The sequence below is a fragment of the Natator depressus genome, chromosome 1 (genome assembly GCF_965152275.1).
Source record: "Natator depressus isolate rNatDep1 chromosome 1, rNatDep2.hap1, whole genome shotgun sequence".
In the NCBI taxonomy this organism is placed as follows: domain Eukaryota; kingdom Metazoa; phylum Chordata; order Testudines; family Cheloniidae; genus Natator; species Natator depressus.
The window spans coordinates 28,060,454-28,084,455 of NC_134234.1; the positions used below are offsets into that span (position 1 = coordinate 28,060,454).

Genomic DNA, 24,002 nt, shown 5'->3' on the forward strand with positions numbered 1-24,002 from the left:
TGAGTAAGGTTGTCACAGTCTGATCCTAAGATCCAATTGCAGAGCTAATAGCAATAGTCTGTATTTATTTTGTTTTCCTTTGAGTTGGTGAATTTTTGTTATTTGCTTTCTCTTTATTTAGTTTTGTTCCTAACAATTGGGCACTGATATTCTCTTGCACGTAGCAGCGGACCCTTTAATGCTACCCATGGTGAACACCTGAAGCCATTCATAGTTTTTAATTTTTGCCCAAAGGTGGGGTTACCAGATAGCAACTGTGAAAAAACGGGAGAGGGGGTGGGGGTAATAGGTGCCTATATAAGAAAAAGTCCCAAAAAACGAGACTGTCCCTCTAAAAATGGGACATCTGGTCACCCTACCCAAAGGGCTTAGTCATTTTGGCAATAGGTGCTATCCCAAAGATGGATATATGGCCTTATTACCATGCTCTCTGTAGTGGTTTAATTAGCATTACCCATGATTTTTTGTGATGTTTACTTTAAATTAGGGCTGTCAAATTATTAAAAAAATTAATCGCAATTAATCACACTGTTAAACAATAATTGAATATCATTTATTTAAATATTTTTGGATGTTTTCTACATTTTCAAATGTATTGATTTCAGTGACAACACAGGATACAAAGTGCACAGTGCTCACTTTATATTTATTTTTGATTACAAGTATTTGCACTCTAAAAAAAATAAAAGAAATAGTATTTCAATTCACCTCATACAAGTACGGTAGTGCACTCTCTTTACCATGAAAGTTGAACTTACAAATGTAGAATTATGCACAAAAAACCCTGCATTTAAAAATAAAACAATGTAAAATTTTAGAGCCTACAAGTCCGCTCAGTCCTACTTGTTCAGCCAATCGCTCAGACAGACAAGTTTGTTTACATTTGCAGGAGACAATGCTGCCCACTTCTTGTTTACAATGTTACCTGAAAGTGAGAACAGGCATGCCACTGTTGTAGCCGGTGTCGCAAGATATTTACGTGCCAGATGTGCTAAAGATTCATACATCCCTTCATTCTTCAACCATCATTTCAGGGGACATGTGTCCATGCTGGTGACAGGTTCTGCTCAATAACAATCCAAAGGAGCTTTCTTTTTTGCTGGTTCGGGTTCTGTAGTTTCCACATCAGAGTGTTGCTTTTTTAAGACTTCTGAGAGCATGCTCCCTCCACACCTCATCCCTCTCAGATTTTGGAAGGCAGTTCAGATTCTTAAATCTTGGGTCAAGCGCTGTAGCTATCTTTAGAAATCTCACATTGGTACCTTCTTTGTGTTTTGTGAAATCTGCAGTGAAAGTGTTCTTAAAATGAACAACATGTGCTGAGTCATCATCCGAGACTGCTACAACATGACATATATGGCAGAATGCAGGTAAAACAGAGCAGGGGACATACAATTCTCCCCCCAAGCAGTTAGTCACAAATTTAATTAAAGCATTTTTTTTAACGAGTGTCATCAGCATGGAAGCATGTCCTCTGGAATGCTGGCCGAATTACGCTACCCCCAATGACTCTTAAATGAGCTCATTTATACTTGACAGAACTCCTGAAGCATTGCCGGGAAGTCAGTGTTAATGAATGCCTTTCTATTTCTGTTTTATTAGTCTTCATGCTTAGTGAGGTCCCAGGAGCCACATCATAATTGTCAACAGCACCTTCCAGTTCCCTTTGGGGTGTCTCTAGGTGTTTGATTCCCGTTTGTTGTTGCCAGGGATAGCTGCCGCTTGCTGCACCTGTTACTTTGCTTGCTATATTGATTGCACTTTCGCATCAGAAAAGGGATTTAGCTGTCTCCCAAAACACACTGTGTGCCATGGGGTAGTAAAAGCTCATCGTCCTGCACCTTTTGTGTAGATAAGATAAAAAGGCACGCTGTGTTTGTGTTAGCACAATGACATTCACAAGTGATGGGAACCTTGTTTAATTCAAGAAAGGGAAAATTAACCAAATTCATCCCAAGTGCAAGGTACTGAAGTCAGTAGAGAGACATCAGAGATAAATTTGGGTCCAAAGTTTTTAGAACAGTGTTCAAGTTTGTATTTGTGGGTTTGTAGAGACACGTTTGTTTACAAAGCACCACAAGTGCTGTTTACTATTCTGACTCACTTTCCACTGTGATGTAATGGCATGCAGGAGAGCTCCATTTAAAGTAGCTAAGGAGGCACTACATTGTGTTTTTTAGGTTAAAGGCATGGGGGTGGAAGAAAGTGCATTTCACTTTGAAATGAATACTCCTCGCTGCTGCTTGTTTTCTGATCTATGTCAAAGTAACACCATCAAAGTTTTGAGAGCTAAAATTGCATTTAGTGTTATGTTAAATTAGTTCAAATCATAATAGTATATAAGTAATAATGAAAGCAGAGTAAGTACAGGAACTTTTTTTGGACATGTTTTGAGATGGATTAATAAAACAGCAAATAAATAAGAAACAGGTGGGTTGGAAAATGTCATATGTATTGAAAATAGTTTGGGATTCAGTTTAAGATCTAGGGCCAGGATAATCTCCAAGCCAGATTGCATTCCCTCAGGGTTCCATGAGTAATATGCCTACTCTTTCTCCCACTGAAGCCAATGGTAAAACTCCCATTAACTTCAACAGGATCCATAGTGAATTTAATTCCTGGCTTCTGGAAATTGTTGTTAGTTCATTTCTATCTGTGGAGGGGTTTTCCCAGGCATAGTCTTTCTCTTTCTCCTACGAGACAGAAGAATTCAGAACCTGTAGTCAATTAACCTAAGCTTTTGATCCTTCTCTTCCCCCTGAGAAATGTCTTAGTCCCATATTGCTCTAGTTCTTGCTTATTTTATATTTTTTCTGTCCCCTATGCTTTTCTCATTACATGGCAGAGGATTTACTTTTCTTAAAGCTTGATTCAGTCTTGAGGTTGCAGTTTTCACAGCTCTATTAAATTAGAGTTAATACACTAAACTAGTGCTGTACCAGCCTGAGTGTTTGGGTCACACTGGTGCTGCTGGATTTTATCCAAAAGTATTTATCCGAAAGTCAATGAGAGCTGAACATGCCATAGCCGATCTTTTCTGTATGTTGCTAGAGTCTTCCCATGCCATGGCTCCCCAGGTGTTCGAGTGCCTTCCTTAGTTCAGCCTCCACCTTAATAATGCTCTTATTGAGCGCTCCACCTTTATACAACACTGTTATTGGGTGCCCCACAACTGTTATTACCTCCACTTTTAAAAAATGATTCAGTCCAAACATGAATTTATCACTCACATTAAAGTGCCCTTTTAATTTATTATTTTTAGTGTTTTTATTAGCTCCTGAAGGAATTGATAATGGTATCATCTGCATGACAGAGAGATTACAGGCTTGGGATTCAGGCTGCCCTCTGTGCAAATTGGGGAAAGAGCCCTGAAGTATGGCTTTAAGTATTTTGTAGAGATTCATTGTATGTGGTGTCAGAACCTACAGAGAAAGACAGAACAAGCAGCTGCACATATTGAATATAGGTATTTGAGTATGCAAACAAACTTAAAAACAAACTTTACTTCATCTCATGCACACATTTTGCATACACAGTTAAAGTGCATCATATTTTGATAATGAAACATTTTCCATTCCAGTAGTAACTCAGGAGGATGTTCAAAAGTAGCTGCTAAAAGTGGACATTTTGAAATCAGCAAGTCTGGGTAACTAGCATCTAAGAGTTTTAAAAGAATTGGCTGTTGCTAGACCATTAATGTTTATTTTCAATAACACTTGGAACATTGGTGGAGTTCCAGGAGACTGGAAGAAAGCCACTGTTATGCCAGTATTTTAAAAGGGTAAACTGGATGACTCAGGTAGTTATAGGCCTGTCAGCCTGATATTGATCGTAGACAAAACAACGGAGTGGCATTAATTACATTACCTTCCTTTAATTTTTGTATCAGCCAATCAACATGTGTTTATGGAAAATAGATCCTGTCAAACTAACTTGATATATTTTTTTGATGAGATTTCAAGGTTGGTTGATAAAAGGTAATAGCGTGGATATAACAGACTGACTTCTGTAAGGCATTTGACTTGGTACCATATGACATTTTGATAAAACAACTAAAACGATACAAAATTAACATGAAGAAAAGGAGTACTTGTGGCACCTTAGAGACTGACAAATTTGTTTAAGCATAAGCTTTCGTGAGCCTATGCTCAAATAAATTTGTTGGTCTCTAAGGTGCCACAAGTACTCCTTTTCTTTTTGCGAATACAGACTAACACGGCTGCTACTCTGAAACCTGTCAAAATTAACTTGGTGCACATTAAATGGATAAAAAACTGGCAAACTGACAGGTGTCAATCTCTTTGGGCCAAATTTTGAGAAATAAGCACTTTCATAGATTATAAGGCCAGAAGAAGCCAACTAACCCTACCCCACTCCTCCTACACTCCCTGCCCAAACTGGCTGCTCAGAGACCAGACCCTGTGGATCTGTGACACACACTGGAATAAATATTTTCCATGTCTAAGTCTTAGGCTAGTATTTTTGAAAAAGTTCGACTTCCAGTTAGGTAGGTAAATAAATGGTTGTGTTTTCAAAAGAGCTCAACCTATGAGCTCTCATGAAAATCTGGCCCCAGTGTGGGTACAGAACACTGGAAAAATATAGCCCTGAACTCTGCTGAAAATCTGGTTTAAAGTTTTCTTTTTAATTAATATGAATTAATACCTGGTGTCAGATTTGGTGGCTTACATGTAATAGTGGTCAGTAGGGTAAGAAAGTAATACATTTCTTTTGTGGCTTTCATAGATTATCAAATATATTTTGTGACTTAATTTTATATCTTTTCAGGAAAGTACATAACATAAGAAAATACTTTTGTAAATAATGTGTCAGTGATATCACTGAGGGGGAGAGAGGCTTTAAAATACTGAAGTCATTATAAATCATGTTACTAGAGCTATCATTAACATATAAAATGATGTCTCGTATATTGCGCAGTGTGGTGGCAGATAGGAGCTGCAGAAGATTACCAGAGCAAATTTTGCATCTTTGATTACTCTGCTGTGAGTCTTACTCACAAAATACAGGCAGATGGTGCTGCAAGACTAATCCCTTTTATACTGTATTGTTTTTGAAGTCGTGTGTTAATATTTCAGTTTATCGTTCTGGTTTAATAATGTTAATCACAGGACATTCGTAGCCTGGCTGTGGAAGCTATACTTAGTTTCCAGTTCTGCCACTCTAACTTGCACTGAGTAGGACCTTACTCCGTAAGTGGGACCATTGATTTCAATGTTTCTTTAATAACATGGCTGACATTGTACTTTCTCAGAGTACAATCTCTTGGAAACGAGAACAAAGACTCAGAAAACTCACCTTTGGGAATTGCTGACAGCTGCCCTGTTCACAAGTGTGAGGGGTTTGTAGTTTCCCAGAGGGGTCAAAGGGAGTGGTCTCCAAACACTGCAGAGCTCAAGGATCCACCAGGAAAACCAGCTCCAGCCACATGGAGCCAGGTACATTGTTTTACTTTATTCACCTTGTTTGCTTGGACTCTGCTTGTCTCCTTGAAAAGGGGCTACTCCAGGAGCTAGCCACCTGCACCCTTATCCGAGGGAATAGTTTGCACAGAATGACAGGTAATGTTGCTTCTAGCATCCTTAACTTCCATTGGCTTGTCAGGCAGAAATATTGCTCAGCTTGGATGGGAACATGCTATGTATATGTAATGTTTGCTCCCAGTTCCACCCATGATACCCCAAGATGCCCATCCCAGACACCCAGAGTAACAATCACACAGCATTTACTCTGAGCTGCTGCCAAAGACCCAGAGAAAGGGAAGCACACACCTTAGGGCTTATTTATGCTTGAAGTGCTACAGAGGCACAGCTTCCGCTCTGCCACTGTAGCACTTCAGTGTAAACACTTCATACGCTGACAGGAGGAGTTTTCCTATTTGCATGGGAAATCCACCTCCCTGAGAGGTGGTAACTTGCTGGACAGAAGAATTCTTCCATTGCCTAGTGCTGTCTACACTGGGAGTTAGGTTGGCTTAACTACACCACTCAGGAGTGTGGATTTTTCATACCCTCGAGTGACATAGTTAAGCCGAATTAATTTTCTCATGTAGACCAGGCTCTTGGCTCTCCTACTCTCCTCCTGTTTCAGCCCTTTGAGCTCTTTTTCTAGAACTTTTCTTTTTCCTTTCCTGTTGTGGTGACTCATGATTATTCAGCATGGGGGATAATCTAGGATGGGTGTGTCTAATAATTCATCATTGTCTTCTCCTGGGCTGGACAATGGATGGGTATTTGAAGTTTGATTTTTTTGTGAGGTACTCCTCCCTGCCATGAGGTGTACTTGAAGTTGTAGTACAGGTTATGAACAGTTTTCTGCATACATAAATGCATAAATTTATAACCACAGTCTGAGATAGACACTGTATGACATCTACATATCTCACAATGATCATCAAGTTCAGAACATTATAAGTTTTCATAAAAGACCTTTCTCATTATACTTTTATGGTACAATAATACAATATGCAGTCAGTTGGTTCAACTGCTCATTTTTGGGATTTGAACCTTCTGTTCTTCCCTTGGGGTGTGCGGACCCTGATCGTTCCAATAGCGTATTGACACACGTAGATAGACTTTAACTGGTGATGTTCAGAATTTGAACATTTCCTACAAATGGCTTCGGTTATCTGAATCCTAATCACGAAGGAAGGGCCTTTTGCGTGTACAGTAAACTCCAGTATCACAGGGGTAGCCGTGTTAGTCTGGATCTGTAAAAGCGGCAAAGAGTCCTGTGGCACCTTATAGACTAACAGATGTAATGGAGCATAAGCTTTCGTGGGTGAATACCCACTTCGTCGGATGCATGTAGTGGAAATTTCCAGAGGTTAGGTATAAATATGCAAGCAAGAATCAAGCTAGGGATAACGAGGTTAGTTCAATCGGGGAGGATGAGGCCCTCTTCTAGCAGTTGAGGTGTGAATACCAAGGGAGGAGAAACTGCTTTTGTAGTTGGCTAGCCATTCACAGTCTTTGTTTAATCCTGAGCTGATGGTGTCAAATTTGTAAATGAACTGAAGCTCAGCAGTTTCTCATTGAAGTCTGGTCCTGAAGTTTTTTTGCTTCAGGATGGCTACCTTTACATCTGCTATTGTGGGTCCAGCGAGGTTGAAGTAGTGTTCTACGGGTTTTTGTATATTGCCATTTCTAATATCTGATTTGTGTCCATTTATCCTTTTACGCAGGGACTGTCCAGTTTGGCCAACGTACATAGCAGTGGGGCATTGCTAGCACGTGATGGCGTATATTACATTGGTGGACATGCAGGTGAATGAACCGGTGATGGTGTGGCTGATCTGGTTAGGTGCTGTGATGGTGTCGCTGGTGTAGATATGTGGGCAGAGTTGGCATCGAGGTTTGTTGCATGGATTGGTTCCTGAGTTAGAGTTACTATGGTGCGGTGTGTAGTTGCTGGTGAGAATATGCTTCAGGTTGGCGGGCTGTCTGTGGGTGAGGACTGGCCTGCCTCCCAAGGCCTGTGAAAGTGAGGGATCATTGTCCAGGATGGGTTGAAGTTCACTGATGATGCGTTGGAGAGGTTTTAGTTGAGGACTGTATGTGATGGCCAGTGGAGTTCTCTTGGTTTCTTTCTTGGGCTTGTCTTGCAGCAGGAGGCTTCTGGGTACACGTCTGGCTTCTGGGTACACGTTTATCTGTTTCCTTATTTCCTCGTGTGGGTATCATATATTTGAGAGTGCTTGATGAAGATCTTGTAGGTGTTGGTCTCTGTCTGAGGGATTGGAGCAAATGCAGTTGTACCTCAGCGCTTGGCTGTAGACAATGGATTGTGTGGTGTGTCCAGGGTGGAAGCTGGAGGCATGAAGGTAAGCATAGTGGTCGGTGGGTTTTTGGTATAGGGTGCTGTTAATGTGACCGTCACTTACTTGCACCGTGATGCCTAGGAAGTGGACCTCCCGTGTAGATTGGTCCAGGCTGAGGTTAATGGTGGGGTGGAAGCTATTGAAATCATGGTGGAATTCTTCCAGGGTTTCCTTCCCATGGGTCCAGATGATGAAGATGTCATCAATGTAGCATAGGTAGAGAAGGGGCGTGAGTGGACAAGAGCTGAGGAAGCGTTGTTCCAGGTCAGCCATAAAAATGTTGGCATATTGTGCGGCCATGCAGGTGCCCATAGCTGTGTCACTGGTCTGGAGGTAAATATTGTCACCGAATTTGAAGTAATTGTGCATGAGGATAAAGTCACAGAGTTCAGCAAACAGTTGGGCTGTGGCATCATCAGGGATACTGTTCCTGACAGCTTGTATTCCATCTGTGTGTGGGATGTTTGTGTAGAGAGCCTCTACATCCATAGTGGCTAGGAGGGTGTTTTCTGGAAGATCACCAATGCATTGTAGTTTTCTCAGGAAATCAGTGGTGTCACAGAGATAGCTGGGAGTGCTGGTGGCGTAGGGTCTGAGAAGAGAGTCCACATATCCAGACAGTCCTTCAGTGAGGGTGCCAATGCCCGAGATGATGGGGCGTCCAGGATTTCCAGGTTTGTGGATCTTGGGTAGTAGATAGAATAACCCCGGTCGGGGCTCTAAGGGTATGTTGATTTGTTCCTGTGTTAGTGTAGGGAGTGTCCTGAGTAGATGGTGCAGTTTCTTAGTGTATTCCTCAGTGGGATCTGAGGAAAGTGGCCTGTAGAATTTGGTATTGGAGAGTTGTCTGGCAGCCTCCTTTTGGTAGTCAGACCTGTTCATGATGACAGCAGCACCTCCTTTATCAGCCTCTTTGATTATAATGTCAGGGTTGTTTCTGAGGCTGTGGATGGCATTGCGTTCTGCACAACTTAGGTTATGAGGCAAGCAATGTTGTTTTTCCACAATTTCTACCTGTGCACTTTGGCAGAAGCATCTTATGTATAGGTCCAGACTGTCATTTCGACCCTCAGGAGGAGTCCATGTGGCGTTCTTCTTCTTGTGCTGTTGGTGGGAGGGTGTCTGTGTATCAGTGTGCTGTTCAGTGTTATCTTGAAAGTATTCTTTGAGTCAGAGACGGCGGAAGTAGGCTTCCAGATCACCGCAGAACTGTATCATGTTTTTGGGGGTGGCGGGGCAGAAAGAGAGTCCCTGAGACAGGACAGACTCATCTGCCGGGCTGAGTGTGTAGCTGGATAGATTGACGATATTGCTGGGTGAGTTAGGGGTACCACTGTTGTGGCCCCAAGTGGCAGGTAGGGTTTTAGACAGCTTACATTCCTTTTTCCTTTGTAGAGAGGTGAAGCGTGTAATGTAGATCTCCGGTCTTATTTCGTAAAGTCCATTTGTATGGAAGGTTGGTTATTTATGAGAGTCTCCAGGTTGGAGAGCTCTTTTTAAACTCCAGATTATCCAAATAGCATGGGGGGGGATGGACTTTATTTGGATAATCAGGCGTTCGGATAATTGAAAAGGCAAGTGCCATTCAGCAGCAGGTTGGCCTTCCCCATGGCCAGGGGCTTGTTCTTCTCTCGGTTCTGGCTGGGGGGGGCGGGGGGCTCTCTGCTCTGCCCCGTCAGGATCGCAGCATCCCCTTTGTGCACGCAGGGTGTCACCTGCACTGCCACAGGAGCTGTTCAGCGGCAGTATGGTCTCCCCGTGGCCAGGGACTTGTCCTCTTCCTCCTCCTTGCAGTCCTGGCTGGGAGTCTCCGCTCTATTACCTGAACCTCTGCGTTATCCGAATCCCCTCCTTTTCCCCTATCGTGAGCTGCACAACATATGTGCCTTCTGCAGCACATATCTCATGCTGGGGGACAAGGAAGGGATTTGGATAACGTGGAGGTTCAGATAATAGGGTTTCGGATAAACAGGAGTATACTGTATTCATATTTACTAGTTCACATCCAGCATTATAAACGTCACAAAATGCTGTTAAAAGAGGCCCTACTCATAATCTTAGAACTAAAGCACTCTGGGGCAAAACTGAATTTCATTTAAGGGATAGTAGAACTCTTCAATTTATTTGACCATATAAGTCTTTAGCACCAACTAGAAACATGGCTAATGTAATGCAAACTATCCCAGAGACATCTCTCCACTCCTTGATGTAATACTGCCACCTTGTGAATTGTGAGACATTGAAATAAATTTTTTTGAAAGGCAAATTGCATGCTTTGATCCATACACCAAGTGCCAGTTGTTTATCCAGGTACAAATGTCATGAATTTTTTTTTTTTAAAGTGAAGACTTATTTTGCCCACTGTTCTTTTTAAAAGATCGGTATGGCAGTGTAAATAAGATTATTTAAATATTGGTTAGATGAGCTGGATAATTTAATAAATCCTTTCCATTCTGACTCCTATGATTCTACTGTCCGATCATCTTTTGCTTTTCTTCTCTGCTTCTGCGTTCATATCAGAAGTTTCATGTGGAAATTATCTTCTGTTCACAAGTTAACACACGTAAAGAAAAACTGATGAGAATAATGAGATGAGGAAAGAGGGTTATGAACCAGACCTTGAAAACATCATAGAATGCTTGGTAAATGAAGACTGCTGCTTCCAAATAAAACAGGCACAAATGCTGTTTCTTTCCAGGTGTGGAACACAAAACAAACATCTGCAAGGTTCCCCTTGTGCTCTCATTAATATTATCATTAATTAGCTCAGCACCTGCCCTAGTCATGGACCCGGACCCCATTGTGCCACACACTGTACAAACACAGAACAAAAGTCTCTGCATCAAGGGGTTTACAATCTAGGTGTAAGATAAGAGACAACAGATGGAGGAGTACCAAGAAACAATGGAATGATATTGGTCAGCAAGATAGGCAGTAGGTTCAACAAATCAGTGGTCTGGATTTTTGTAGGTGTCATGGCAAAGGAGGATTTGAAGGAGGATAATGAGGTAGGTTTGTGGAGGTTCGTGGGGAGCACCTCCCAAGCATGAGGGGTAGCCTGGGAGAAAGCACAAAGATTCTTGTTTGAAAATGTAATAAGTGGAGGAGGGAGGCTGGCATCATTGTCTCACCAGAGGTGGGAGTCAACATCTCGATATTGAATGAAAGATAAGTGGGGTGCAGATTGATGGTAAAGGACATTAACAGTGAAGGCAAGAAGCTTATGTTTAATTTGATAGAGAAAAGGGAGGCAGTGGAGAATGCAAAAAGAGGGGCATGACATGGTCAAAGCAGTGGGTTAGGAAAATGAAATTTGCAACTGCATTCTGAATGGATGCAGGGACAAGATTGCATTTGTCAAGGTCAGAGAGAATAATGTTGCAGTAATTGAGATTTGAGATGATGAGAGACTGGGTGCGAGTTTTAGCTGTGTGGATGGATAGGAAAGGCTGTATCTTACAGATGTTATACAGAAATAATCTACAATATTTAGACATAGTCTGGATGTGAGGACCTAAAGAGAGGATCAAGTTGAAGATGACAACCAGGTTATTTGGCTGCATGACAGGCAGGGTGGTGGTGGTGTGCACAATGGTTGAGAAAAGAGGTGGAGGGAAAGGAATTGAAGGTGGTAGATTGAATGCTGCGTTTTAGTCATGTTGAATTTCAGCTGGTGACCAGACATGCAGAAGAAGGTGTCAGAGAGACAGGCAGAGGTTTTAGTTTGAACAGAAGGAGACAGGTCTGGAGCAGAGAGGTAGATCTGTGAGTCATCAGTACAGCGATTGGTAATTGAATTTGTGTTTGAAGATGAGTTTACCCAGAGATAAGGTGTAGAGGGAGAAAAGAAGGGGATCCCGGAAAGATCGCAGTGGAAACTCCACAAAAAGCTGGATGAGGGACGAGGAGGATCCCCTGAAGGACACAGTGAAGGAGAGATGAGAGAGAACCAGGAGAGGACAGTGCTGTGGAAGCCCAGGGAGGAAAAGATTTCAAGAAGAAAAGCATGGTTGACTGTGTAGAAGGCAGTTGATAGGTCAAGGAGGATGAGGATGGAGTACTGGTTCTGAGCTCCGGCTAGGAAGAGGTCATTAGAGACTCTGGTGAGAGCAATTTCATTTGAGTGCAAGTGGTGGAAGCCGGATTGGAGAGGGTCTAGAATGGAGTTGGAGGAGAGGAACTCCAGATAGTGATTCTGAAGTGTGTTCAATGAGCTTAGAGATGAAAAGGAGACTGGGGAAGGGGGGGCAAGTGGGGTCAAACATGTTGGGGTTTTTTAAAGATGGGAGAGACTGGAACATGCTTGTATTGTGAGGTGAAAGAGCCACAGGAGAATGAGATTAAGGAGAAGAGTAGGGGAGGGGATGAAAGTGGGTAAGAGGGAGAGCAGGAAATGGAGAGGCACATGGAGGGGTTAGAGGAGGAGAGCAGACAAGAAACTTCTGCTTTTGTGACCCCCACCTCCAGCTCATGGTCTGATCCATGGTGGGGAGTGTGAGAGAAGGAAAGGCCTCTCTGTAGGAGGGCAGCTAAAGAGGCAATGTTGAACAAAGAGATCCAGGTCTCTGTGAGAGACAGGAGCTGAAAGAAGCAAGATAGGAAGAGGTTCTGGATTGATGTAATTTTTTTTAAATAAGAGATGGAGTGGGTGGTCCAGAGACATCAAGAGAGGGGGAATGAGGGGGATGGGCATGAGGTTAGGAACGGAGGCACAAGAGGGGCAGAGGTGGGGTCTGGGACAGGTGCAGGAGGTGGGGAATGGAGGGAGGGCCACAGCTGGGTAAATATCATGAGAGGTGAGGAAGAGGGTATGGCTGTGGCTGAGAAGAGGGAGAAGATTGAGGTGGAAAGGGGAAGAGGACGAGATAGGGGTGATGAGGGACTGTAGAGGGGTGAGAGAAACCAGGAAGGGGTGATGGAGCCAGTGGGGCAAAGGGAGGATAACTGATGCTATGAGGCAGAAGATGGATGTGGTGAGAGCTGTGGATGGGTGGAGAAGGACAAGATTTCAAAGTAAATAAATTCCACAACCAGCCCACAACCCAGGAGGTGTAAAGGTATGTGCCCAGCTCAGCAGCTGAGTCCCTGCTGGCTAAGAAGGGTCATTGACACTGTTATAGGCCAGTCCCCCCTGTAGCCATCCCCTTTTTGGGTGTGAGGGGGTAGGGACAGGCTCCTTTGCAGAAGCAGCATGGCCCCCAGCCCAGCACTTGGTCCTTGCTGGCTAGAAAGTCCCCCACCCACCCAAATCACAGTCTTCCTCACTTCCTAATCATGATGAGTTTTTGAAAACTAATTTGTGTCTGGGCTAGTCCCCCTTGCACCCTGCCCCATCTGTTCTGATTATAAAATGTGTGCACAATGGCACTATTTTTCTTGAGGACTTGGAAAACTGAACCAGTATCTTTGCCCACATATAACTGTGATGGGATCAAGCAATATAAGTAGTGGCCAGCAATAGAAGCTGAAGTAGTTAAGCTTCCCATGCCACACGTAGCACAGCAATTTCAGGTTTTAATCAGCAATTAATGCTTCACAAATTTGTTATTTACTATGATTAATGCTTGCAAATTTTTGACTTGGCTGTTACCGTTTTAGAACACGGCACATTTCCTGATTGGCATGTTAATTGTAGTCAGAGTGTGTATCGTCTCCTGCTGTTGAGAGACATTGTTTCCTAAGGTATATGTATAAAGGTATGCTAAGAGAGTGAGTAAGAGTCGAGGCAATTCACAGGATTTTGTCACAGTTGTGTTAGATGTTGGAAGCAGCTTTCCTCCATAGGCGTATGTGCATCAGGTAACACAGAGCAGATTCAGGTAGCATCTTTATCTTTGCTGAAAATGCAAGAGAGGGCTACTAGCCACAGTGACCAACTGAGTGGGCCAGATCCTCAGCTGGTGAAATCTGTGTAGATCCGTTGACTTCAGTAGAACTACATCATCCATTTGAACCAGCTGATGATCTCTTCATGGACTTTCAAATGTATGTGTTGAGGGGAAAAAAAAATTTATAATTTAAAACCAAATGAATTTTGTTCATCATGACTATAATTACAATTCCCTGGGTTCTGATACTGGAGTTCATTAGAATATGCTTTGAACTAAAAGTTAAGCATGGTAATTTAGAAGTTCATGGATGAATAAGATGGATAATCATGTTTGGTAGAATTAGACAATATATGCATTTGAAAGGATTTTCAGATATTATTGCTGCTTTATACATTATACATTTAATATAAATGTCCCTTGAGAATATATTGAGAGGGACAAAGTGGGTGAGATTGGTGGAAGGGACGAGAAGACCAGAAGAAGAGCTCTGTGACGTTCAAAAGCTTGTCCCATCCACCAACAGAAGTTGGTCCAATAAAAGACATTATCTCCCCCACTTGTCTCTGTCTCATCCTGGGACCAGTGCAGCTACAGCACTACTACAAACAACCGTGAGAATGTATTGCCATTATTATATGATTTATTTACACGTGATAAGAGCATGCATTGAGTAGGCTATACTGGCATGAATAGTGTTATAAGCTTACAGTACATGTGTTTTATAACCATCCTTATATAGGAAGAAAGTAGTAACACTTAATCAGGTTTGAAAGTTTTATGAAACAATTACTACCAAGAGACCAATATGTAGAGCCCTGCAATTGACCAACTCCCAGGTAGGGTGGGCTGCTGATTGGCCTACATTTCCCAGCTCCCAGGATTCAACCTGGAACTGGGGCCATGTGGATCCTCTTCTGCTCCGTTCCAGCAGCCCACCCTACCCATCCTGAACTAGGAATGGGAACCCGGCCTGACAGGTGCTGCGGGTCTAGCCAATCTCCAATTTGGGGATCAGGAAGGAATTTTTTTCTCCTGGGGCCAGTTGACTGAGAATTAGGGAGTTTTTCGCCTTCCTCGCAGCACCTTCGAGCCACAATTGGTTAAGTACAAAGGTGCTTAGTACTTAACTGAGGTTCTTGGGTTGAGTTGTTAATTCCTCACAACTTGCAGCCTGTTTCCAGTGCAGTCAAAAAATAAAATGAATAGTTCGCTGAGGTAGAAGACCTGGGATTTTGGTGATGGCCCTTGGGCTCATGGGATAAGGTGAGACTTTGTCACTCCCATGGCCAAGGTCCCCATCCCTCTACACCCTCTGTCTCCCTCGCCATAACGAAGGGTGCTAGGACTCAGAGAACTGAATCCTGGGCGTTGGGGGAGTAGGCTGAGGAGAGCCTACACCATGGTATATGGTCAGAGCTCTGTAACCCCTGCACTGGATCCAATTAAATGCCTGGTATAGGAGAGTATGAGTGATGGGAAGGTAGTGCCCCTCCCTTGTGTTAAAGCTTAATAAAAGGTGCGGCCAGCTGTTTAATGCCATGCATGTGTCTGTCCTCATTTTGCTACTGTGTCCACATCAAATGACGTTCTTGTCAGTTTCACACTGGCCCACACAGTTCTGAATAGCCGTGGTGAAAATGTGGTCCTGAATTTTGTTACGTTCACTCTGCTTCTGTTTGGCAAACTCTGAGCAGCAGCAGAGGCAGTGGATCTGTCTGTCTGCACACTCAGGAAGATGGCTCTGCATTAGTTCTCAATGGGAGCTTTTCTTTGTAGCTATAGGACTATTTCCTGGTTTAGTTTCTTTTTCTTTCTTTAAAAAAGAACAAAAGCTTAAATTCTGCATAAATTTTTGGCTTCCCCCTTCCCCCAACCCACTAAGAAAGTTTCCTACTCACCCTGGTTAGTGTGAGAATGGGTTTTATAAAACAGAGTGCCTTGCCCAAGAAAATATTCTTATTTGGCTTGTTTTGTTACAGATTGATTCTAATCTAACAACTTGTAATGCTATTTTTCTCTTCCAGTTTTTCCCATATATCCTGCTACTAGTTGCTATCCTGTTGTATCTACCATGCTTGTTCTGGCGCTTCACTGCAGCACCTCATCTTTGCTCAGATCTGAAATTTATTATGGAAGAACTTGACAAGGCCTACAACAGGGCAATCAAAGCAGCTAATAGCTTTCACAGTGGAGACACTAGAGACCCCGGTAGCCTGCCTCCAGCTGTTAATGAAAACTTGACACAGAGGTAAGGTGCTGTAGCTTGGTATTTTTGGCCTTTATTTCTTTTAGCCTTTAATAAGGATAATATGTTTGGAACACTTGTAAATCACAGACACATACCGTAAATTTATAGCAGACATTTTAAAGATGAGCTGAAATGTTTTTTTAAAACTGTGATTAAAAATTTAAGATCCCAAATTGATAATAAAATGTGTGTGTGGAGTTAGAACTTGCAAATAGCTACTTTTTTCAAACAAAATACTTGAAAATCAGGTCTTCTTCCTCTCCCTTTGTAGACCAGTCCCAGCCTGAGGTGGCTCTGTTTCCTTTGCTACAATGGATGTCAGTATTGCCTAAAACAGCATTAGGAAGTGCTGGTGGCTGCATTCCTTACCTACCGGTATAGTTATTTTTCACATCCTTTGATGTGGAAAGCCAATACTGGGCTCCCCTGCCATGCTGTTCGTCTCAGAGCTGTTTCTGCAAAGACTCCTTTTTTCTTTTTCTTCTTTTTAAAATATTTGTCTTTTCCAGTCTCCCTCTCTTGAATTAGTTGCTGCACTATTCTAACCAACCTCAGTTTCACAGTCTCCCTGGACAGTGCAGCAATTTCCCCTCTTCTCTTTCTTCAGACGAAATAAAAATTACAAATAAGAACTGAAAATTGTTTCTTTAATAGTGAGTAGGCATGGATCTCTGAAGTTAGGTCCTGGCAGGTAAAATGCCATTTTCATCTTAATGTAAGACATGTTGCAGCTGTGTCCGCTCTTTCTCTTAGGTTGGATTTGAGTATCAATGCTTGAGTTGCATTTAAAAATTTCTTTTTAGTATTTTACTTATTCTGTTTGAGGCTTGGGCATTTTTCCTGTTGACCTTTCTACTTGTCTTGTAAACAGTTGTATTCAGTCCTAATGAATGTACCGGAATTCTGGTTTTGAGATTGCCCTCACATCTGTTTTACACAAGTGCTACTTCATTGATTTCAGTAGAGTAACTCGTGATTTACAACAGTGTCTGTGAGATCAGAATCAGGCCTTTTGTTTGTGTGTGTCAAAGTGTTCGGCTTATTTAATATGGCAAAATGATTCTTGCAATGATTGGTCTGGTTTTTTTTTTTCTTTTTCCAGTTTGTGGGAGATATCTGAAAGCCACTTTAAATACCCCATTGTGGAACAATACCTGAAGACAAAGAAAACCTCCAAAAACTTAATAATCAAATATGTTGTTTGCCGTTTACTAACACTAGCAATTATCCTGTTTGCATGCCTCTATCTGGGCTATTATATCAGTCTCTCCTCTATGACTGATGAGTTTTTGTGCACCATCAAAACTGGAATCTTAAAGAATGACACTACAGTTCCAGAACTAATTCAATGTAAGCTTATTGCTGTTGGTGTCTTCCAGCTACTCAGTTACATTAACTTAATTGTGTATCTTTTGGTGATGCCTCTTGTAATGTATGCCATGCTCGTCCCATTCAGGCGAAGCTCAGACATTCTTAAAGTATATGAAATTCTGCCAACGTTTGATGTTCTGAAACTCAAGTCAAATTATGATGATTTAAGCCTCTACCTCCTCTTCATTGAGGAAAATGTAAGTGAGCTGAAATCATACAAGTGCCTCAAAGTGCTGGAGAATATTGCAGGCACTGGGAAATGTAACATAATCCAACTGTTGCCAAACCTTGGTACGATTAAGATGACAGATACTGTAGATGGGAAGCCAGCAGCTGTAAAAGAGAAGCCTGAAGAGAAAATTACAGAAGAACCAGAAAGGAGTACAACAGAACTACAAGGTAAAGTTGGGCTGCTTGTTGTGTTTAAATGGTGTATCCATTAATATAGGCCTGAATAAGAAGAAAAATTGTTTCTTATATTATGGAATTCTGCATCTAAGCAAATAGAAGCCTTAGAATTATTGTGTGCAAAGACTTAAATGTGCTGTATAAGAAAATTGACTAGCTTATACCTAACAATACAGTCTGCTTATATTCTTATAACTTCAATTAAACCACAGGAGGGTTATGTTGTTGAAAGCTATTGTAGTATTTTTATTTGTTTGTCATAATGGACCAAATTTTCAAAAATAGATGCCTAAAGTGTGCCTGCAAAATATATAAGCAAAGATGCAATTTTTCCACCTACAGCTTAGGCACTTGCTTTTGAGAAATGTCACTTCCAATTAATATGGTGTTTGTGCAATAATATTACTTGGGTAATTTGAACTGATGGGTAAGGAAAAAAGTAAGGAAGTCATGTGCCTGTCTTAGCTATCCTGCATGATTTGTGGGTAGGGGTCTAACCTGTGGCAGAGGGCTAGAGCCAGAAGAGGCTCTTAGATCTGTGTTAGCCCTTCCTGACTTCAGGTCTCATCAGCTTTAAGCCTAGCAGAAGTGGTGGTAGCAGCTGTTGGTTACTGAGTTCTTAGTCCTTTGGATCAATCACAAAGTAGTAAAGTGTACAGTCACTGTACAATGTGTTTGCATTTAGAGATAGAACTAAGATAAGATGGGGAAGTTAGTGGTGTCATGATTTTGTTTTAAAGACGGTGTGAAAGGCTGGTATTCTTCAGGCTACAGGAACAAAGATGCATAGAAGTTAATCCTCCCTCTTCTCTCTCACACACACGCGAGATCCGATGGGTGGTATTGGGGAAGGGACTCCTTTTAGCGCCAGGGTAGCAGCAGAGCCCTGTTATTGCTGGCTGTCTACTCTGTGTGGCAAGGGAAACTATTTATGTATAAGCCACTAAGCCAGCTAGACTTCTCTCATGCTCCCTGTACAAACCTCCCCTGTTTGGGGGTGGAGGGAGCCCATTAAGGGGGGTAGTACTCTGCACCAAAGGATTCCTAAGGCTTGATCTACAGTTAAAACTTACAGCAACATGGTTATGACAGCCAGGAATATGAAAAAAAAAAAACCACATTTCTGACCGACATAGGTATGCTGACAAATCCCCCAGTGTAGATACAGTTAGAGGGATTCTGTCAGCATAGCTAACATCAGTAGGGGAGGTGGTATTCCTGTACTATCAGATCTCCTCCTTCTGTCGCTATACACTGCATCTATGCTAGGGGGCTATGCAGGCATAGCTATGCTGCCAAAGGCCCTGTAATGTACGCAGGGCCTCACACAGGAAATAAGGCACACATTTTTATCAGAGAACCTAGTTGGAACAATTTACCAAGGATCGTATGACTGGCATTTGTTAAATCACAATTGGATATGCTTCTAAAGGATATACTCTAGTTCAAATAGGAATTAATTCAGGGTGGTTCTGTGGCCTGAATTAAACAGTCAGACTAGATGGTCACAGCAGTCCCTTCTTGGTTTGTGATCTACAAGCTGGAATGCAGGAACAATTTGTAGAGTGGGGGTGCTGAGAGTCATTGAACCAAACTGTAAACCTTGTATATAATGGAAACCAAGCCTAGGGGTGTGGCAGCACCCCCACCCCATCCCTAGTTCCAGCACCTAGGTCTACAACTCCTTCATGACCATTGCCACATGCAGAGGGACCGCTCCAGTTCTACTGCAGTGGGGCCTTACTTGGTCACAGAGGAGAGGGGAAAATCTGGCCCTAAGTGATTTCACCAAGATCATAGGGTGTCAGAATGCAGAAGAGAGCACTTAAACCATAATAGTCCATCCCCTGCCCAGACCCGGTTAATTCTATTGAGCAATCATGATAATACGAGAATAAGTGTTCAGATACTATGGTAATGAGGGTAGCATATTTTATATTACAGAGCACTCACTCAGATCCTGCTCTTTCTACAGAAACATAACCTGGCTTCAGATAATGCTCTTTCCACTTATGGTGTTGATTGTGATTCCAAATCTCTGTTTGAAGGAAATTACCAGTCTTGTTGTACATGGAGAGAGAGAGCCTCTTCCTGCAGTGGCGGGAATGGCTGGGAACTCTGACCATATTTAGCTCAGATAGGAGGGAACTGCAGATGCCGCTGTGGAACAATAATGGAAGCATCAGGAACCTGCTGCCAATATCCCCTTAACCAATATGTTTTAGAAGCATGCGCTAACATTTTTAGGAATTCTTTGTAAAATGTTCATCAGTGACAACTCATCGTTAGCCTGCATAAGGAATTCATGAAAGAACTGGAGAACACTGAGATTAAGTCAAAGAACAGTGTCCAAGGCAGGGGATACTTAAATAATTTTTCAGCACAGTAGTGATACTGTCTCTTCTGCCTAATATAATGGAGGAAGCATCAGCTTAAGAGAAATTTTCATGATGTAGTATTCTAAGTCACTCCCCTCCCCCATATAAACACTTGCAAAATAAAATAAAAAATCCAAGATGCCCTAATGACAGGAATGTTTTTATTAGAGTTGGTCAGAACACTGGTGACTAACAGTTTGTTGCTGGAATGTGCTGTTTTGTCAAAGCTAAAATGTATCGATTTCAACAGGAAAGTTTCTGAGGTTCATGGTGGATTCTCCAGTCGCTGAGAGGGAGTAACTTATTGAAAACCTGACCTTTTTGAATCTGAAAACTGATCTTTCAACTTGATTCTGTTTCGTGAAAGTGTTCAAGAGGTTTTTGTTGGGTTCCGATGTGGAATGAAAACAAATGTTGAAACTCAAAAGGTGTCATGAAATGGATGTATGGTTCACCAGTCAGCTCTCATTTTTATAGGCTTTGTATGAAGGTTGAGTATGATGATTGTGGTCTTTGATCTGCACTAGGAGGACTAAGGGTCGCATTTAACTGCCCCCACATTTTCGCCTGCCTATAGTGATATTAGCAGGATTTAATAAAAGATTTTACAAACCTAGGTACCGATTCTAGTTCCTTTGCACAAGAACAAGAAAGGCTCCAAGAAGATTTCTTTCCCACACCTCAGAGGACAGGAACAGCCAGAATCATAGCACTACTGACCACCCTAGAAGTGGAGATATGCCTGGGGAATGGCTCCAGAACCCCATGCACCAGCTCGTGGTTCTACACTAGCTCTGGGTTCTGCATTTCCAAAAGGAAGCTGTAAGGTGCTCCTCAGGCTCAGCATTTGACAGGTAGTGCCACTAGGAGGGTGCCCTTTGAGTATGTCCCTGTATAAAGCCACACACTAGCCTAGCTATAGTACAAAGCAAAGGTGAAAATAGGTTGCGGGTTTGTTTTTTTTAAATCTCTGAGGCTGGTTTTTGTTGTAAGGAAAGCAGGAATATTTGCTTGTGACGAAATGGTGTGATGGATTTTCATTGTAACCAGCATTTGCTTTTGTTTAGTTTTAACAGATCTGCTCCCAAGTTGCGATACAAGCGCAAGCAACGAAGATAAGAAGGTTCGTCAAAGACTTATAGATTCTTCATGCTGATTGCTCCTGCACGCTCCTCTTTTGAGGGTTATAGCACAGGACAACTGCCCTCTCTCCCCACCTCCAATACAAGCCACACCGAACACAGGACACTGCCTTTCTCAATGAATAGACTGGATTTGGGGTCCTAGCAGTTCACAAGAGAGGATAAACCAGTTTGCAGACTGTTTACGTATTGTACAGTTAACCTCGTATCACAAAAGGCATCATCTAGAGTTTGACTATTTATAAAACCACTTAAATATGAATTATGGAAAAGTGAAATCCATCGGGTAATTAGCATGCAGAATGGATTACCAGAAGCAGCAGTTGAAGCTGAGACCATTTAAACAGTAGAAGTGTGCTTACAGTGACAAAACACTGAATTGCATAGACACTAGAAGCAGATGGACAGATTCCATCCTGAGATGGCATGGTATTGAGGTGTGTGTAACAGAGTGCTGGAAATGCCAGACTTTGTTACTTGCCACCTAGAGTCCAATTCTGCAGTTCTTACTCCATCTATTGTGGCAAGATGGCCGATTTTAGTCTGGTGGGTCCTGTGCTTTTCTTGGCGGGGAGCTAAGATGCCACCCTTTGCCCCTCCTCTTGGGTGCCAAGGGCCCCGCTACTAGCCTGGGAAGGTGGTAGAGGAGGGAAGCAGGGGAGGGGTCTGGGTTTGCTCCTCGCTCTGAGTCCCAGCCCCTCTCAACCCCTGTGGGTTTCTTACCCTCGTCCCCCTTAGGTGGGATTACGCTCAGTCCTTAGATGCTGGGGGAGAAGGGAGTCTCCCTGTCCTGCTGGGCAGGGTCTCCCTTACTTCAATTCTCAGGTCTTCCAAATCTCTCAACACACTCCAAGCTCCAGTCCTTCCTCCTCCTCCCTTGTCTGCCTGACGCAGGGGGTTTTATTAGTTTCCTAAAAGGGCCTTAACTGACACAGGTGCTCCAATTAACCTGAAGCCACCTTCCCTAGTCTACAGGGAACCACACCTTAATTAGCCTTGAGCTTATATATTTCCCCTCTAGCACTCTCCCACTGTTCCTTGGCCCTCCTGTATCACACTATGTTAAGGTAAAATATCCCATTCATTGCAGTGGGTATCAAAGGAGATGACTGTGTTAGATCTGGGTGTAGAACTAAAGTGTTCTTGGCTCCCTAGCCTGTAAAGTTAATGGGAGTTTTATTTGAGTATGGACTGCAAGATTTCAATCCTTAATTCTATTTCTTAACTGATATTAACTTGTCCCTCTGAATAATGGATTCTAAGGACTAGGGGCTGAACAACAGTGATAACCCCTATTACAGGGGTTTGCCTTGTCTATGCTGATGCCAAGAACCTGTATTTTATATCCATTGTGTTTAAAATAGCCACTTTTTAACATTTATTGGGTCTCAAATACAGTATAGAACGCACATCTTCCATGACATGCCTTATAAGAAAAGCATGCATGACATTCTCAGTTATATTACAGTAGCAACTACAGGCCTCAAGTCAGGGCCCACTGGGCTAGGCAGGATACAGAAGAAGACAGTCCCTGCCTCAGAGTTTGCAATCTTAGTTAAAGATCTGATACAAAGGGTAATTGAAACAAACCGAACAGAAGAGGACGATGATGTGGTGATAGAAATATGGACATATTTTGTGGCAAAATCACTGATCCACAGAAGCATTTTGTAATTCAGAAAGGTACTGCCATAATTCGTTCATGTGGTGTGTTTTTTTAATTGCTGTGGGGGCGTTTCATTCAATTTGTAACAATGTTCCAAATGGGGGTTCATGTCAGCATCATGGCATTTCTTTCAAATGGCAAATTAAGCCTAATTACCATGGAACTCTTGAATATACAGTAGAACCTCAGAGTTACGAACACCTTGGGAATGGAGGTTATTCGTAACTCTGAACAAAATGTTATGGTTGTTTTTTTCAAAAGTTTACAACTGATCATTGACTTAATACAGCTTTGAAACTTTACTGTGCAGAAGAAAAATGCTGGTTTTAACCATCCTAATTTAAATGAAACAAGCACAGAAACAGTTTCCTGACCTTGTCAGATCTTTTTTTTAACTTTCCCTTTGTGTTACTAGTTTACATTTAACACAGTACTGTACAGTATTTGCTTCTTTTTTTTTTTGTCTCTGCTGCCTGATTGTGCACTTCCTGTTCCAAATGAGGTGTGTGGTTGACCAGCGGCGTATTAACGCCTCGGCCGACAAATTTGCAGGGGCGGCAAATTTATAATAGCAGCCAGAGGCTGCTTCCCCTGGTGCCAGTTCATGCCCTCCACCCCTGGCCCCGCCCAAACTCCACCCCGCCCCCTCCCTGCCCCTATTGGTCCCCTTCCCTAAATCCCCGCCCCGGCCCCGCCTCCTCTCCTAAGCGAGCCGCGTTCCCCCCTCCTTCGCGAAGCTGTTTCGCGCACTAGCACTGGCAGGGAGCGGGGAGAAGCAGGACCTGGCAGCGCGCTCAGGGGAGGAGGCGGAGTGGAGGTGAGCTGGGGCGGCAATTATTTCAGGGCCTAGGGGCAGCAAAATCTTTAATCCGCCACTGTGGTTGACCGATCAGTTCGTAACTTGGGTGTTCGTAACTCTGACGTTCTACTGTGGTGGGAAGAGATTTTTTTTTTTAATTACCACAGTGGTAATGCATATCTTTCACAGCTTTTAAATAGTCACTGGTTTTATCATATGGTCTGGCATGAGAATGACCTTTTAACTGATTGGTGTCAGCTATAACTTTTGTCCAAAAATGCAGTTTAAAAAACACTTAAACAGAACATTAATGACAGTGCCT

The 24,002-nt window shown here is 42.5% G+C and overlaps 1 protein-coding gene across 1 annotated transcript in view; it reads left to right on the top strand.

Moving 5' to 3' along the window:
• PANX1 (pannexin 1) overlaps nt 1-23,516 on the top strand; it is a 45,904-nt gene extending 22,388 nt beyond the window's left edge. The window contains exons 3-5 of the mRNA XM_074956721.1: nt 15,693-15,916; nt 17,019-17,686; nt 21,141-23,516. Coding sequence (XP_074812822.1) covers nt 15,693-15,916; nt 17,019-17,686; nt 21,141-21,229 — 981 coding nt within the window. The 3' untranslated portion in view covers nt 21,230-23,516. The remainder of the gene's footprint in view (nt 1-15,692; nt 15,917-17,018; nt 17,687-21,140) is intronic.
• Nucleotides 23,517-24,002: the final 486 nt, after the last annotated feature.